This window comes from Penaeus monodon, chromosome 4 (genome assembly GCF_015228065.2).
Source record: "Penaeus monodon isolate SGIC_2016 chromosome 4, NSTDA_Pmon_1, whole genome shotgun sequence".
NCBI classification, from domain to species: domain Eukaryota; kingdom Metazoa; phylum Arthropoda; class Malacostraca; order Decapoda; family Penaeidae; genus Penaeus; species Penaeus monodon.
The window spans coordinates 53,937,945-53,950,710 of record NC_051389.1 but is presented as its reverse complement, the minus strand read 5'-3'; the positions used below and the strand labels follow the sequence as shown (position 1 = coordinate 53,950,710).

Here is a 12,766-nt window from a genome sequence, read left to right as displayed (position 1 = left end):
AGAAAGAGCAAGTCAATATTCATAAGAAGGAGAAGAAAGTCAGGATATATTCATTCAGTTCAAATAGTAATACTAAACAAACAGCTGAGAATCCACGTTTAATGATGCTTCATGTTTGTCAGTTAAAATATATTACAATATATTGTATGCACGTATATGTGCGAATGCATGTATATTTAACTGCATTGTGCGTGCGTGCGTGCGTGCGTGTGTGTGTGTGTGTATGAATGAATGAATGAATGAAGAATGAACGAAGAATGAATGAATGAAGTATGTATGTAACACACAACACAACACACCCCAAACACACAACACACAACACAACACACAACACACAACAACACACACACACACACACACACCAAAAACAAAAATATATATATATAATTATATATATATATATATATATAATATATATATATATAAAAAGAGAGAGAAGGGAAAAGGGGAAGAGAGAGAGAAGAGGAGGAAGGTGCGCAGGAATCTTGGATTTTCCCCTCGTCGTTCAGGGACCGGAGGAGGACGAGGAGGAGTGAAGCAAGAAAGAGGAAGAGGGCGACGAAGTAATGAAGTAAGATTAAGAAGAGGAGGAGGAGGGCGGGAGGGAGGAGGAAGAAGGAGAGGAGGGGAGGGGGGGGAAGGGGAGAGGGGGGGGAAGGGCAGGGGGGTACAGGACGTTTATTAGAATTAGAAAGAGAAGGGAATAAGGAGGATGAAAGGGAGAAATCGACAGAGAAAGAGAAATAAGAGAAGGAAAAGGAGGAGAAAGAGAAGGAAGAGGAGAAAGGGCCGACACGTGGTCTCGCCTTAACGCGCATTAAGTCGTCTCGGGGATTCCGATGCGAAACCAAACTGAGAAATTTGAAGAATAAGGGTAGAAAATATAGGAGAGGGGAGAGGAAGAGGGATAGAAAGAAGTGGAAAGGGAAAGAAAGAAGATGGGGACAATGATAGGAAGGAAGGGGGAAAGAGGAAGAGAGAGAAGGGGAGAGGGAGAAGAAAGGGAGGAGAGGAGGGGAGAAGAGAAGAGAAGAAAAGAAAAGCGAAGAAGGGAGGAGAGAGAGAGAGAGAGAGAGGGGAGAGGGAAGAGGAGAGGAGGGGAAGAAAAGAGGAGAGGAGGAGAGAGAGAGAGAGGAGAGAGAGAGGGAGAGAGAGAGAGAGAGAAGAGAGAGAATAATCCAAACTATCCTAACCAGCTACTTCCCCTTTCAACCTCCAACCGACTTCACAGCAAATACTCGTAAACAAAAAAAATCAAATAACATTTTCAACCCCACGCCAGACCACACTAAAATCCACTCAGAAAAAAGCTGAATAATATAAAAAGAAACACTTTCCTCTCCTGCATATTCAAAAGCAATCCATCCTTTAGATACGAGAGAAAGAAACATTTACCAAAAATGTCTGGAAAAGATGTTTGCAAGATACGAACAGAGAACACGGCGTCAGGACAAGGCGGCGTCCCCACGCTGTCCGGCCAAAACAAAGAGAGAAAAGAAAAATAGAATATAAGATTTGAAAAAAAAAGGGATACTTCATATTTTCGTGTCTTAAGAGAGTCTCGTCATATCTAACTACAAGGGAAACACAATGGACTCATCACCTCATGGAGGAATATAGAGAAATAAAAAGAATCGTTACAGTTACAATGCCATACGAATGGAGAGAAAATGAGCGGGGGAGTGAGAGATGAAGAAAGGAGAGTCAGGGGGAAAGGGAGAAGAGAGGAGAGGGAGAGGGAAGGGGAAGGGGAAGGGAAAGGGAGAAGAGAGGAGAGGGAGAGGGAAGGGAAAGGGAAAGGGAGATAGAGAGAGAGGGGAGGAGGGGGAGGGAGGGAGGGAGGGGGGAAAAGGGGGGAAAAGAGGGGGAAGAAGAAAAAGGGGGGAAAAAAGAGAAGAGAGAGAGAGAGAGAGAGAGAAAGGGGAAGAGAGAGAGAGAAAACAAAGATAACGGGACGACAGAAAAAAATTTAACCCCCCTTTCACAGAAAAAAGACTCACACAACCCCCCCAAGCCCGCCACCGCATTTACATAAAAAAACACCCGATGACTTCCCCCCGCGTGTGTAGACTGTGCTGTCGTAAAACGAACGCCTGTAAAAAAAACAAACCCGCGACCCCCAAACCCCATAAGTCCCAAACAAAAAGCGCTTACCAACGGACGAGACAAAAATTTTTTGCAAAAGGGGGAACACCGAAGTTACCCCTTTATCAGAGGGGAATTTCAAGGCTGGGGAAAACTCTCCAATTTTCCTCCGCTGGGGTTCCCCAGTAAAAAAAATGCTTTGGACGTTTTATTCGCCCGCCTGAGAATATGCGATTTTTTTAGCGGGTTTTGCGAACTCTTATTGTCAGGGTTTCTTTGTATGATAAATAACCCGATATTTAAAAAAATCTAAATTTTGCCTCTGCGTCCCCCCAAGGTCAAATGTGTATTATGTGTGTATTGTTCAAAGAGTTTTTTTTTGGAAAAGTAAAAATTTATTTTTTTCCCCGATTATTTTCCCTTTTAAATTATTTTGAAAAAGTTTTAAAGGCTTTGTGTATGTATGAAAAATTTTTTTCCCCCAGTATTAGTTAGGCCCCGTTTTTTTTAAAAAGTTTTTGTTTTTTGGTGTTTTTTGTGGTGGGTGTGTGTGTGTGTGGGTGTTTGGGGGTGGTTTTTTGTTTTTGTTTTTGTTTTTTGGGGATAAACAAAAAAACAAAAAAATTTTTTTTTTTTTTTTTTTTTTTTTTTTTTTTTTTTGTTTTATTGTGATTGATTGTTTTATATTTGGGGGATTATTAAAATTATATATTTATTTTTTATTAATATATCATATGTATTAATATTTTAATATAAAAATTATATATTTTATACAAGGATTATACATTAAAATACTATTTAAACCATATTAATAATATATGTTTTTATAAAATAAATTTAATAAAAAAAAAATATAAAATTATATAATACAATTCTATACATATTTAAAAATAACATAATATATAAAATATTATATATAAAAAAATTCCCTATTAATAATAACATATTTTAAATAAAAATAATTATCTATTATAAATTTAATATATATATATTAAAATTATATTATAAAATTTTATAATTATTTTTTGGAAAAAAATTAAAACCTTTTTATGAAAATTTTAAATTTAAAAAAAAATTTAAAAATATTATTAAAATAATATAAAAATGATATAATTAACCCTTAAATATATATATACAATATATATATTTATAATATTAATAAAATTTTCATTTTTAAAACAATAACCAAAACAAAGTATAAAAAAATATAGTAAAATATCATTTTTACAAAATATATCTAAAAATTTTTTTAAATATAATAATATTTTTTTTTATTTATTTTTTTTAATTATAATTTTTTATTTTTTTTGTTTTTGTTTGTGTTTGTTGTTGTTTGTTTTTTTGGGGGTTTTTGGTGGGTATTGGTATTTTAATTTTATTTTGTTTTGTGTGTTTGTTGTTGGGGGGTTTTTGGTTTTTTAGGGTTTTAAAGTTTTTAAAATGTTAAATTGGTTTTTTGTTGTTAAAACCCGGGGGATAATTGATATGTAAATTATATATAATTGTATTGTTATTTATTTGTATATGTATGGGTTTAATATTTTTTGTGTTTTTTTGTATGGGGTTTGTTGTGTTTTTTGTTTTGGTTTTTGGGTGTAGATGGTTTTAAAAAGGGGTTTGGTTTTAGTGTGGTATTTTTTATGGGGGATGGGGGTTGAATGGGTTTAGAATTATTATTTTATTTATTTAGGATTTTGTTATGTTTGGAAAATTTTTTGTGGTGGGTTTTGTGTTTTTTTTTTTTTTTTTTTTTTTTTTTTTAAATAATTTGTTTTGTTTGTTTTTTTTTTCAAACTGCCTTGGTTTGGGAAAAAAAGGGGGGGAAAGGAGGCCCCCGGAAAAGGGGCCCCCACACAACACACAACACCCCCAACCCACCCCCCCAACAACAAATATTGTAAAGTACAGCAAATTGTTATTTGGGATAACATCGGGTAATTACACTACTGTTATAAAACCCATTTTGTTTGTGTACGCATGGGACAAGTATTTATATCCGGCTCAAGCCCCCCCATTTAAAATTCCCTCAAACACCCGGAGCTGCTGTAAATTTTAAAAACAGTGCCTGTTTTTTTCCCCAATGAGAGTTAACAAAAATTTCCCATCATCTGTACTTACCTTGGACGCTTTCCTAAATTTGGGGCCCTCTTCGTCGACTTCGAAGTACGTTCGGCCGCGGGGGGGTAGCCGGTTCCTGGCCCCCAAAAGTCCGGGCCAAACCAATTTTGCACGAGTCTCTTTTCACCACCCTACATAGTGAAACAAACATGCTGATGAAGATTAAAACTAAACTGTTTAAAATCTTTTATAAAAAAACAAAAATTGAAATTTTATGCAAAGAAAAATACCCTATGTATTTTAAAGAATAGGTTAACTTACCGGTAACTCAGCATCAAGGTCACGATTCAGTTTGTGGCTCTGAGTCATCTAAGAGGCGGAGACTGCAGAGGGGCAAGGGTCGTCCTGTGGCCAGTTAGCGTGGAATTTTTCTCTTTCTGGAATATGTGGAAAATATTGTTGCTGCAGTCAAAAATTTGTGATTGATTTTTTTTTTTGTTTGTGTGTGTCTTTTTTTTATCTCTAAATTTGATTTAAAAAAAAATCAAATGTTAAAATTTTAGTAAACCCCCTATAAAATACTGATATTAATTAATCACAGAAGTATCTTTACCTGTAAAAAAGGCATCTTCAGGGCTCCATTTTTCAATGGAGTTTTCGGGTCTTTTCTGGGGGGGAAAAGACCAAGGGGGTTTTGGCACAAAGCGTTTTCCCTACGAAATCATCCCCCCCCAGGAACCCAAACTTCCAGAAGGGGGGAGCACTGATTGGGGAAAAAAAATATTTTTTTTAAAACTTTTTTTGATAAAAACTTGAAATCCCAAATCATTACATCATCATCATTCTACTATTGCTTAAACTCTTACAGACAGTATTCCCTTTTTTTTAAAGGCAATGGCACTACCCAGCACCGTTTATTGGATAGAAATTATTTTATCTTGCGAGAATACGGCACCCAAAAACGTTATTCTTCTCCTTGCGGGTTGATAAATATACACATTTTCTCTTCCCGTTTTTCCATCCCTTGTAGCAATAAAGCTGTAGAAATAATTTTTTGATTTTAGCTTATTTTGAAGATGCAATAGATGTGCAGATACTGCTCCCTTAATTTAAAAAAATAATTACTGTGAAATGCAAGTATTTGATGAAGAAGAAATTTTTTATGATTTTTTTTGGGTATTCACTTTATTATGCTCATCAAATTTATAAAATTAAAATGGTACTTTTTACATACCCGCAGGTTTGAAAGTTTTTTCCAAAAACAAGTTAGACCTAATGCACTTTTTTTGAGTTGTGTGAAAACAAAAATATTTAGATTTTTGGGGGGAATTTGGGAAAAAAGATTTTAGTTACAAAAGAATGAGAATTTGTTTTTATCTCTCCCTGAAAAAGGGCGCCAAAATTCCCAAATCTATTTTTAAAAAAATGATAGAATCAAGAAAGAGGGTTAGTTTGGAGAGACATGACTTTTTTTGATTTAAGTGATGTCATTTCACCTCAAAATCACATGCTTACACATCATTGCTCGCATTCTGTGGGATAAACCAGCTTCTTTTGGAAACACGCACATGTGGCCCCTTAGGCGTGTGAAAAAAGTCTGGAGTCGAAAAGGGGAAGAATTTTGCCTTCAAAAACTTTGGTTTAAAAAAGGGGGAGAAGAAAAAGTATGTAAAAGGTTAAAATTTTGAGGGGGGGAGGAGGTTAATGGAAAAAAAATTAAATCCTACCATTTTATTATTGATTTTTCCTTTTGTAACCTCCAAATTTTTTACAATACTAAAATGAATTTATATTTAAATGTGCACCTCATTACACTGTCATTTAAAAACTGAAAAAGATTTGATTTTTTTTTAATTGAATTCTTTTTTAAGTTTCGAGAGGAAAAAAAAAAATTATTTTATATATATAATGTATATGTATATGTGTGTGTGTGTGTGTGGGGGTGTGTGTGTGTGTGTGTGTGGGGGTGTGTGGTGTGTGTGTGTGTGTGTGTGTGTGTGTGTTGTGTGTGTGGGGTGTGTTGTGTGTGTGTGTGTGTGGGGTGTGCGTGTGGGGTGTGTGTGTTTTGTCCTTTTTATGTTATAGGTTTTCTGCCTCAGCTTTCCCAAATTCTTCACATAATTCTGATGTCAAAAAAATCAAAGTGTTTTTTACATACTATACTATTCACATCAATTAGCACAATGTACTTCCCACTGTACAGTATAATTCACATATCTGATGGTAAATAAACACAAAAATCATCATTCCGACTTACCTCCCCATTAATCATTTCAATGAAAGCAAGACCTGCATGTTTCTGGAGAGAATTTGCCACTCTTGTGAACACAGCAACATCACCAACTCCACTACACCTCTGGCTGTGTTTGAATGTCATCAGTCCTGAAAAAACAAAAACCCACTGTTAGCAAAGGTATCACAGAAGCATTTTCCTAATGAATTCAACAGAGATTTTACATATGCAGTACATAAATATATATGATCCCTTTCCCATTTAATTCATTCCTTTTTCACTTTTTTCATCTAGATCTTTTCTCTCATAATGTTTAAGGATATTGACAGTATATTGTTTGTTATTTATAAACAAATGCATATTTTGTAAAAGTTACTGTTTTCCCGGTTTGCAATATCCAAAAAATATCATATTAGATTTGAATATTTCCATAATAGGTTTCTTACCTATAGAGAAAAACATGCAATTTTTGCCTATATCAAATATGTCTATTTGCCAGTCTCAAAGTTGGGTCATCCCTTACATACATACATACTTTTATTTTATGTATGTATGTATGTATGTATGTATGTATGTATGTATATATATATATATATATATATAATATAATTTTAAAATATTTTATATATATAATATATATAATATATTATATATATTATATATATACACACACATAACACACACATAACAAAACACACACAACACACACACACACACAAAAACACACACACACACACACAACAACACACACACCAAACACACAAACACACCACACACACATATTATATATATATATAATATTATATATAATATTATATATATTTATATTATATATATAATATATGATAAAATATAGAACATGTTTTATATATATATTATATTTATATATAATATATTTTATATATATATATTATATATATAATATATTATATATGCATATATACATGTATATAACTCATATTGTGTATAAAAATGTATATGTAGTGTATATATACATTTTATGTATATGTATAACATATATATGTATATATGCATATAAACATATAACTATAATACATATGTATATATTTATATACAATATAGTATATTAACTATATGTAATTGTATAATACACAGTACATATGTATATATGTATATAAAAATGTATATATACATATATGTAATGTTACATAATCTATTTATACTATTTTTTTATATATGCTATTAGTAACTAAATAAGTAATATATCATAATTACATATAATGTATTTATATTTATTACAATTTGTATACAATATATAATATATATATATAATAATTATATAGATAATATATATAACAAATATATATATATATATTATATAATATATATAATATATTATATTTATATATATAGATAATTATATCTTTTATATATTAAAATATATATAATTTATAAAAACATTAAATAAAAAATATATATATATATATATAATATTTTATACAATATATTATATATACAAATATTCTTTTATAATTACATATAATTTATATTAAAATATTTCTATATATTATAATACAAATATTTATTATAAACAATATATATATTAATAAAATTTATAATTAATAACAATTTTAAAATATCATATATAAAACATAATATATAAAATTATATATTATTAAATCTTATTATATCTTTTAAAAAAAAATTTTTTTTTATTAATATATATTATATATTTATATTATATTTTTAAAAAAATTTTTATAATTTTAATATTTTTAAAATTAATTTATTATAAAAATATTATCAATAATATATATAATATAATAAATTTATAATTTTATATTATTAAATAAATATAAAATATCTTTTATACTGTAATATAAAACAATTTCATATACAAATGAAACACACCAAAACAACATAAATAGGTGTATGGGTTTTGGTTACATTTGTTTTTATATAATATTATATATTATATATTATATAAATAATAATAATTATATATATTTTGTTGTGGGGGTGTGTGTGGGGTGTGTGTTGTGTTTGTGTGGTGTGGTTGGTGTGTGTGGTGTGTGTGTGTTTGGTGTGTTTTTAATTTTTATTTAATATTAAAGATATTAATAAAATATTTTATATTTTTTTTATTTTTTTTATTTTAAAAAAATAATTTTTTAATATATTTTTAATAATATAAAAATTTTATAAAATATATATATATAGATATATAAAATAATAATATTCTATATATATTTTAATAATATATAATAAAATTTAAAAAAAATTTAAAATTTATATATTTTAAAAAAATATAAAAATATATTAAATTTTATTTATATATTTTATATATATATATTAATTTTTTATTTTTATTATATATAATATATAAATTTAAAAAATATAATAATAATATATAATTTTTTAAAAAAATTTAAAATATTTTCCCCCCCCCCCCTAGAAATAGTAATTAAACAGTTATTAAATTTGAAGCTGAATAGCTAATACTTAGTCAAAGCAATTCCTGAAAAAAAAAATATGTTTTTTTAATCCTCACTCAAAGGGCTGGTGAAAAGACAAACAAACAAACAAAAACAAAAAAATGCTATCATCCTTAGACAAAATATACAATTGTGCTGTGTTGAAGATGGGAAAATTAATCTTTTGCAGCTTCAAATCATAAATAAAAACTTTAATCTATTAACAATAGTGCATCCAGCAAGCTGTGCTTGAGTGTGCAATAACTTGTGCTACAAGCTATTCTTGTGACACTGTGTATATGAAATTATATATGTCAAGAGGGTCTCAGAAAATTGTCCAACAATACATTTATTAAATATTTGGTCAACTTAAACCTTTATCTATTGCTTAAGCATCAATACATTCACTTTAATGCAGTCTATTTCATTATTATAGTGAATTAAAGTGAAGATATTGATATTTATGAAAGCTAAAATTAACAAAAATATTTGACAAACCCAACTGGTCTGCAAACACCTCTGGACATGCATAACCTCATATAGTAAAATACAATGTGCATGAAAATGTACATGATTGAAAGCACATGCTTCCACAATTTGGAAAATAACCTTTGGTTCCTGCAACACCTACAAAAGAAAACCTTTACCCTTTTTCTTCCATCATGATCTTAAATTTCACTCACCTTTACTTACACGCAGACATACAGACACACACAGACACAGACACAGACACAGACACAAACACACACACACGCACACACGCACACAAAGCACACACCGCACACCACGCACACACGCACACACCCACACACACACACACACACACACACTATTCTGTATTACTGTTATATTCTTGCCTTGTAAACTTATTGATTTACCACAACTCCTTCACCTACTCCTCAATATATATACAGACCATTTTTGATGAATTTCATATCTTCTAATGTTCAAGAAAAAATGTCTGATACTCTTATGTAAAATCTATGATAAATTAAATAATTTCATTATCTAATATAATTTCTAACACTTTATTTGGATTTATTATTTTGAAACTCAGTAAAAAAATTATTTATGTTTACTTTTGGTTATAAAAACCAAAGTAAGAATGATGCTAATTGTCTTTTCAAATTACACCTGTAATAAATATATATATATATATATATAATATATTATATATATATATATATATATATATATATATATATAATATATAATATAGTATTATATCTAAATAATCTATATGACAACAAACTAATGTACACTGTCATATGTGAAAATAACTTAGAATATATTATACAAGTGGAAATTACGAAATCATATATTTGGATAATGCAAATATATCTGTTGGGGAAAATAATTAAGAAAAATATATATATCAAAAGCACAATTCAAATTACTATATGAATGATAACCTTTCAATATTTTCTCTTATTTTGCAATTATAAAAATAATACCATGATCATATGCAATACAGATTTGTACAGGTTGATTAGGAGAGCTATTGTGTAACATGCAACAAAGGGGAAAATAAGCTACAGGAAATCAGGAAAAAAAAACAGTCCAAAAAATATAAATATATAGTACTTCATATACTTGTATGAATAAACTATTCAAAAAATGAGCAAAACTATATAATATAAAAAGTACTTCCCACATGAAATAAGGAACCAATAATTTTCTAAGCAAAACCATCATGCACTCAAGAGACGGGATACTCAAAAACTTTTTCCGACTGTTGAGAGTTTCTTCACCATGGGACACCAGAGGAGAAGGGATATCCACACACCAGGAGGAAGGGATAAAAAAAACAGAACCTCACAGCCTCACCTTTACCTTCCATGAGGAGCTCTTGTCCATGGGAGACCCACCAGCGTCTTGATAGAAATGGGGCAAAGTCCACCATGATCTCCCTTAATAGAGGAGACACCGACCCTAAAGCCATCTCCAGTTTCTGGGTGAGGGAGGCTTCACGTGATGGGTCGGATGGGTAAGTCTGAGTGAAGGAAAGGCTTGATGTTGAGGTCTTCTGGTCGATGGTGCTTCACCAGGATGTCACTGGATCAGGCATGTTGGACGGAGATGAGAGCACTGAAATCTGGCCAGAGAGCTGCTGCTGAGGGTCTGCTGTGACAGAGATTGAGGTGGTGGCATCTGGGTGGTACTACTTGCTGCTGTGTAGAAAGCTGCTGCTGCTGCGTCACCTCACTTGTCTCTCCTACACATACACTAGGAAAAGGAAAACTCTTTAGCAAAAGAAATTGAAATCCAGAATCTTTTCCAGTTTATATCATAACTGGAAAGTCGGGGTTATATCAAGTGGAAATAGTTCTTAAGAAAATTCTTAATACATAATAAATAAAAGTACACGAAAGTACAATTTTGTTCCACTTTTAAAAGTTTGTCTAGCTATTTCAAAATAACAAATAACCTCAAAATACCAGTCAGATTAAGACAATCTACCAGATTTCTGGGATTTGGTTTCAACTTCTTCAGGTGTTCCATCATTGAGGTTGACATCAGTCCAAGCATCATCATTTGGGCTGTGCATTCTGTTCCTCATTAAGGCTGACAGCTGCTGATCCAACATCATTTCCCAGCTTCACCAACTTCAGAGCCCTATAAGTATTTACAAAGGAATGAAAAAACTAAAACTTGACAATAATAATCTGATAATAGAAAATAATAATAATAACAATAAAATAATAATAATAGTAAAAATAATAATAAAAAACAATAATAATGAAAAAAAAAAAACAATGATAATAATACTAAATGATATAATGAAAAATGGAGACAGTACAAACTCAAAAGATACAAAAAAAAGCCATAATTAAAAATTTTTGACTAATCTTATCAAGGGTTTAAAAAGGTTACATGCAATTTATGGAACCTATTTCTGCAATGAAACTGACTATTCTTTATTACAGTGCTTATATTTACAATATCATAATTTGCTCTGGAGTGAGTTGGGTTTAAACTGGAATGGATTCAACTGTAATAGGATGTTTCAGCTTTTTTTCAACTGAGTTGATTAGGGTAGGTTGGGTTAGTTTAATGAAATCTGCTGTTTTGTTGGACAAAATTTCCATAAATATAATCACACAGCAAGAGAATAAGGTCTATGTGAGTCATCTCAACTCCACTGTAAATGAGTTTTAATAACATTGCCACTGGGTAAATGTGATGGCCCCCGGTAGTTTTTTTTGAGATTTTGTTCGAACATAGATGTCTCAGTCAAGGAGTCAGTAGGTTAGTAGGTAAAATCCACCTGATTTCCCCATTCCTTGATTTTTTTTTTTTTTTTTTCATGATGATATTAAAATGTCACGTAATTATAGTTATGAATTTTGATTAGGGCCCAAAAAAATATAGGAAAAATATTTCTGAAAATCAAGGAAAAGGGTTTGAAAGGTGAGAAAAAAAGGGCTAAATAATTAGCTCATGGTGATTAAGCTCTTGTGGACCCATTATGTACATACCTACTATCCCAGTGGCAAATTTATTTAAAAGGTACTATACATAATTTTTAGATATATTTTCATGGGACAAGCATGCCATATCTACTGACCCAAAAACCGTCACCTGAGAAAGAGGTATGACACAAAGTTAAATTTCAGTCATTTTAAATATTTAATACTTTGATGCATGATTTGATATACATGGGATTTTTCCCTTTATGCATTTTGTAATTTATTAAACATATATCAAAGATCTTTTCAAGTATGGAATATTAAACATATAATTTAGCAATTTAATATTCTCAAGATCATGAACACCTTATTTGGAGATAAATAGGAAGGAATATACAGTCATATTCAAATGCCTTCAATTTAGCATAAAAATTTACTGAACTTATTTCCAACGAAATTCAACAAAGATATACCTCAAAATGCTTACATCAAGTTGTCAAAAAGAAAAATAAAAAAAGGAAAAAAACTAAAGGTTTAATATTCAA

General features: G+C 30.3%; 1 protein-coding gene across 1 annotated transcript in view; it reads left to right on the top strand.

Moving 5' to 3' along the window:
- Positions 1 to 12,362: 12,362 nt before the first annotated feature.
- Positions 12,363 to 12,766, top strand: part of LOC119572609 (neurobeachin-like) — a 14,131-nt gene continuing 13,727 nt past the window's right edge. The window contains exon 1 of the mRNA XM_037919714.1: positions 12,363 to 12,404. Coding sequence (XP_037775642.1) covers positions 12,363 to 12,404 — 42 coding nt within the window. The remainder of the gene's footprint in view (positions 12,405 to 12,766) is intronic.